The sequence below is a fragment of the Hoplias malabaricus genome, chromosome 6 (assembly GCF_029633855.1).
Source record: "Hoplias malabaricus isolate fHopMal1 chromosome 6, fHopMal1.hap1, whole genome shotgun sequence".
Classification (NCBI taxonomy): Eukaryota; Metazoa; Chordata; class Actinopteri; order Characiformes; family Erythrinidae; genus Hoplias; species Hoplias malabaricus.
The window spans coordinates 46,344,752-46,351,024 of NC_089805.1; the positions used below are offsets into that span (position 1 = coordinate 46,344,752).

Genomic DNA, 6,273 nt, shown 5'->3' on the forward strand with positions numbered 1-6,273 from the left:
AGTTTATCGTTATGAATATAATGACTAAGAGGGTATTTCTGTATTTACAATGTGTGGAATTCACAATGAAATGTCCAGAAGATTCAACAGAGGAGACATCCTCTGACTGTGCAGTCACTCTGCTTTGAGGTGGACAAAACTGTGTCCTTATATATCTTAAACATATTACCTCAGAGATTTAACAGAGGACGTATTCATTCCAGATTCAGCAGAGATGAAAGTGAAATAATAGCCTACTGCAAATGTACATTGCTTTTAAGTTTAATAATTTTAAAGTTTTTATCTTTAAAGTAATTTATCATTCCTTTAGTGTAGTGGGGTTTTCCTGTGTCTGTGTGAATTTTCTTTGCTCAGGCTTATTCCCAGAGTACAAACACATTTTTAAGTGGATTTGTGTGACATTGTCCACAGGTGTGAGCAACTAGGTGAATGTTTTAAACTGTTCAGAAGTGTGAGTGTCTATATGATTGTGTGTATCACTTCACAGTTGAGTGTGAGTGACATTGAGTGCGTAAAACAGTCTAGGCCACATTTGGCATGGAGTAAGATGGACATTTATTCAGTGGCAAACAGTTTGTGTGTGTGTGTGTGTGTGTGTGTGTGTGTTTCATTTCATGTTTTACAACAATTTGTGCTTTTTTAAACTTAATTTATTAAAATAATTATCAATGTTGATTTGTTAATTTGAAGATCTGAGAGTTTTTCCGTACTGTTATTAAAACCAGCAGGTTTAGAAGGCCAACTGTGTATTCAGTGCAAGTATTTCAGAGAAAAACCTAAAGCAAGGATCATCTAATTATATGAAATTCATCTGAATCAGACTCTCTCTCAATGTATGTATATGTGCTCTCTTTGTGTGTTTAGATATTTTCAGTGTAAGTAGATGGTTCAAGTGACGTGAATCCATTTTCTTCCTGTAAGATAAAGTAAAATCAAGTAATGGCCTTGTAACGGTCTAGTATTATCATGACCCTCATACCAACTCTGTCACACTGTATTTTACCGTTACTGTACAAACATACAGTAACTTTTGACAGTACATACTGACTGAAATCCATCGCATCTGGCAATGTATATTATGCACTTTTTATATTTTGTAATATGTATTGTGTGTTGGGTATTTTGTATTGTGTACTGTGTGCAGTGTATATCATTGCAAATATTAGTGTATTTTCAGACGTTCTGTAAATCAGATTAAGTGCCATTGTATATTAGAGAGTATTTAAAATGTCCTCAATAAATAAATTGTCACACAATCATGTAACAAAAAAAAAATGTCAAATCATAACTTGCCTATGCAATTTCACACTGTTCATAATGTATTTATAGATGTTATAATCATGTTATATGACAATATTAGGCCATATGTATAAAGTATAAAATGTGTAATGTGCTTTGCATGAAAGATCATTTATTCATGAATTTGCCAGTTATTTTAAAGTGTTCTGTGTACATTATAGCACACATGTCATACTGTAAATTACCCATCCAGCTCCACTGCATGATAACACTTTTATTTTAGGCTTTGGGCTCTTTCTGGAGATTTTTCTACACATTCACACAGATGCTATCACGGTTCCTGCTGAAGGATCTTTGATTCTTTGGTGGGACAAATTTTTGTTGGTTTGTGAACCATTTTATATTGATGAAATCATACAGAAATATTTCAAATTAAGTCTGTGAATTGGAAACAATCTGTTTCCCTGTTGGTGAAAAAAGGCTCCTCAGTGAGCTGAGGAAGCTCATTACATGTTGTGCCACTGTGCCCACCTCAGGAAATGACACCAAACACAAATTATTCATAATCTTTAACTGAGGAATTAAAACATGCATAATGTAAACACATCAGTAATATTAGTGATAACTTACAACCCTCCCTCTAAAACAGAGTTCTTCCGACCCCCAGAACTACACGCGTGCTTCTACCTGGTCCCTAATAATGGATGGATGAGGAAGTGGGAAATAGCAGACATCAGCATGAGTGTAAGTTTTAGCAGTATTTTGAATGCCAATATAATTTAAATAGAGCATGTGGTAGTCGGTACCTCACTAGCCACCTGTCCACATATAAACAGGTGGAAAAATGGATTATGAGAGCAAACAGCAGCGTATCCAACAGATATTAATCGTAAGTGACAGCACTGTTCATATGGCACTGCTAAAACTTGAGCAAATATGGATCCAGTGAACCCTGTGTGAAATAAACTACTAGCAGTCGTGAACACATGTATTGTTAAACAAACATATGTGAAGTGTGTGTATACTGTCTCAGCTCTCATGAGCAAATGTCCAGGCTCATGGGGCTGTGTGCCAGTGAGAGGGGGTTTCTTCACCCCTTTCACAAATACACACTATAATGCTGTCAATAAAATTGGATATTTTCAAGTATACTGATTTTAAGCTGATTTTACAGTCTAGAATGTTATTTTCAACAGAAACACATCGTTTTATGTATCAGAAAATGATGTCAGATTGCATTTAAAATGTTTAAAATTAAATTGTCTAACTGTGTCCATTTAATTACAACACTGAAAAGAATCTTTTAATATCACTGCATATGCAACAGGATAATGATTAGAAGAGATTTATTAACATCTTTTTAACTAAACTTAATACACCAAGCGAAAACATTTTTCTAAATAAATTTTTTAGATGTATTGAAACACTCATTAGTGTATATATATATATATATATATATATATATATATATATATATATATATATATATATATATATATATATATATTCTTAAATTAGAACAGTAAAAATGCATAAAATGTAACAGCTTTGCTGAGAAAAATAAACAAACAGGTGAAACAGGTGAAAATTTAATGTAAGTACTTTTACAGTTTTTTTTCAACTAAAACGTTAATTTTATCCTTCTTTTCCAAAACATTCTCATGATCCTGCTCTGAATCTCCTGCAGTTTCAATCCATAAATAACAGGGTTGAGTAAAGGAGGAATAAACAGGTTTTCTACTGACATTATCATAGAGAAAATATGAGGCACATTTCCTTCTAATCTGCTGTTAATCACCTCAAAACATGATGTAACTGTGACACTAACAAAAATTAAAAGATGTGGAACACAAGTCTGTAGAGCTTTTGCTCTGAAATCCTTTGAATTTCTCAAACACACTTTAAGTATTTTTACATATGAGAAAATTATGAAAACTGAGGGTGGAAACACAGCGATAATTAAAACAAAAAGTCCATATGAATTCCTTACAGTTGTGTCTTCACAAGTTAATTTAAGAAGCCCATTATTATTGCAGTAAATTCTGTTCAATTTAAATTTGCACAGCTTCAGTTGATATGTTAAAACCACACTGATTCCAATTTCAAATGAAGGCAATAACCAACAGAAAAATAAAAGCATTTTAACGGTGGACATTTTTACAAGAGTTGAATATTGCAGTGGTTTACAGATGGACACATATCTGTCATAGGCCATCGCTGTTAACAGAGTGAACTCTGAGGCTCCATATGTATAAATAAAGAAGGACTGAAAAGTACAAGCTTCAAAAGAAATAATCTGTCTCTCAGAGAGAAAATCACTCAGCAGTTTGGGATAAAGAGCTGTGGTTCCCACCAGAGTGTTACACAGTAAAGCAGCGATGAATATGTACATCGGCTCATGGAGACGTTTATTTTTTAATATGACAAAAATGACAACGATATTACAACAAACGATCAATAGATAAACAGTGAAGGTTATGATAAAGTAAACATATCTATATTTCTGCAGTTCTACATGTCCTTCCAGAGTCAAATATGTAACATTAGAAGAATAATCCATAATTATCCAAGTTCTCCATAAACATAAAAGAAAAATGATAATTGATGAGCGGAATTAAGGGTGAATATGATATCGAGGTATGAACTGAAGATAAAAACAGCTAAGTTTACAGCTAAGAGTTAATTTATACCCTTTGATCTGCTCATATATTCCTCTGGTGGATTACAGAATAATTGACAGATTAAGTTTAGCCTCCTTCCCACTTGGGTACAATTAAATTGCAAAAGCTATTATATGTATTTCTCTAGACATGTCTGGTATATGTAATTATGTACATGTAGAGTATATGTACTATAGCAATTAGACTGATCTAGTGCATGTATTTCAGGACTGATCTGGTATATGTATTTGCTTGCATGCGTACTACATCATGTAAATGTCATCCCCTAGCAGCAGAAATTGTTGGAACCACATGCATATAATTAAAATTAATTAAATGATATAATTAAAAATAAATTAAAAATAATTAAAATCTTGATGGTCAAATCTTAGAGACATTTTCTCTTCACACAAGCCAAGATTGGAATTTGAGATAACCCTTCCAGCATGCACAGGCCCCAAATTCGTGCCTGAAGGCCTGTATCAGAGGATCATACAAACTGACACTACAGGCCACTCTAGGATGGTTTACGACTTGGGGTGTTGGAGGGTTAAGCAGCTCTCCTCAATGGATTGCAGAGAGGCACACAGACTTATACAATTTTCGATTTTGATCCAATGTCCTCTCACATGTTTTAAACACTGTTAAAACTAAAAGATTCTAATATTCCTTAATTCCTTCATTTCTTACATGGTGAACAAGCTTACCCAAGATAATTCCATTTGGACCATCAAAATTATTATCATGTGTTTAAAACTACCTTTGTATGAACTGCATTGAGGAATCAAGGTAATAACATACTCTGTGTGTTATTTGGTTAAGAATTATGTAAAACATGGTCTAAATTATATTACTTTGTGTCAACATATAGCCTTTAATAAGTGCAAAACAAGATTCAGAATTCTTGGATATTCATTCAACTGGAGTCTTCCTTATGTCATTGTCTTGTCAAGTGTTGTAAATTTTGTGTGTTGTCACTACCAAGGAAGATTCTTGTCTACAGGAAAACATCCAATCAGGAGCAAGAGATGTTCCAATCCTCAATCCCTGAGGATCAATCAGGCCTTCAAGGTGGGTTTCCTAGTTCTTCGACTCTTAGTTCAGAGGTCAGATTCACAGTTCAATTCTTCAGATCTTTCTTATGGCTTGCTCCTAAAACAGGCTTAGGCTCTTCAAGCAGGGTCCAGGCAGAACAAACCTAGAATATAGAAAGAAAATGTAGAGAGAGAAGAAAAGAGGAGGAGTGGAATGAAGGAGAAATTTAGATTCGTCCAAGGCTCAGCTTTGAGAGCCCAGAAACTGCAACAGAAGATTAATTTTTATTTCCTATAGCTTAAAGCCAGTAAAGTTCAATGCCACACCCTTAGCATGAAAGAGACCTCAGGCCTCTGACCCTTAAAGTGGTGAAAGGAGCTTCAGGATCAGTGATGAAAGAGAAGGCTCACCTCCTGAGGTGGCATCTCTGAGCAATTCCATGCCCCTCAATATGCCACCAGCTCTGACTGGAGTGGTTGCTGTGTCCAATGCGGTGTCTTTGACCAAAAGCCACATGGAAGAAGAGGTGCAATGCTACAAGGTCCTTGTCTGTGAGAAGAAAGCCCAAAACGTCAATGATATCCTGCAAGCCACCTCCACTCCTCTCCAGGGATACGTAAGGACACTGGTTATATTATTTCATAGCTTAGAAGATGGTGCTGAAAGCTTTGCTGGGATAGCCTTTATAGAATTTTAGGGTAATGATCATAGAGAAATGACCTCATATATTAATCTCCCAGTTACCTCATGTATCACTGTAATCAATTTCATTATATGAATATATAATCAACATTCATTATTTGATATTACATTTAATAAACCAGTTGTGTGATAAAACCAGTCATTGGTTATTTGTGTGTGCACATTCTTGTACAGAATTATTACTTTTGGATCAGATTCAATTTCGGAGCCAAGAACCTACAGCGGGTCAATGAGCATAATAATTCATTAATAATAATTAATTATAGCTAATTCTGCATTACAGCTGACTTGTCCAAGCTGAGACTAGACAGGTAAATACATCACATATGTCACAGTCACACAGCTCCAGGGTCCTGGAGGGTGTAGTTTCAAATCCTGCTCTAGGTGAGTTTGATGTGTTCTCCCAGTGTTCACGTGGGTTTCCTCCGGGTGTTCCGGTTCCCTCCCACGGTGGAAAAACACACATTGGTAGGTGGATTGGCAACTCAGAAGTGTCTGTAGGTGTGCGTGTGTGAGTGAATGTGTGTGTGTGTGTGTTGACCTGTGAGGGACTGAGGCAACCTCCAGGGTGGGATCCAGACCCACCTTGATCCTGAAGTGGTTAAAGATAATGAATGAATGACTCCACCACACTGGC

The 6,273-nt window shown here is 35.4% G+C and overlaps 1 protein-coding gene across 1 annotated transcript; it reads right to left on the minus strand.

Annotated features, from left to right (window-relative positions):
- Positions 1-2,860: 2,860 nt before the first annotated feature.
- On the minus strand, positions 2,861-3,799 carry LOC136700463 (olfactory receptor 51E1-like). The gene has a single exon (XM_066675834.1). The coding sequence runs from the start codon at positions 3,797-3,799 to the stop codon at positions 2,861-2,863; it is 939 nt and encodes a 312-aa protein (XP_066531931.1).
- Positions 3,800-6,273: the final 2,474 nt, after the last annotated feature.

Bases quoted from the DNA above. Each gene is read 5' to 3' on its own strand.
- LOC136700463 (XM_066675834.1), bottom strand. From the start codon at position 3,799: ATGGATTATTCTTCTAATGTTACATATTTGACTCTGGAAGGACATGTA.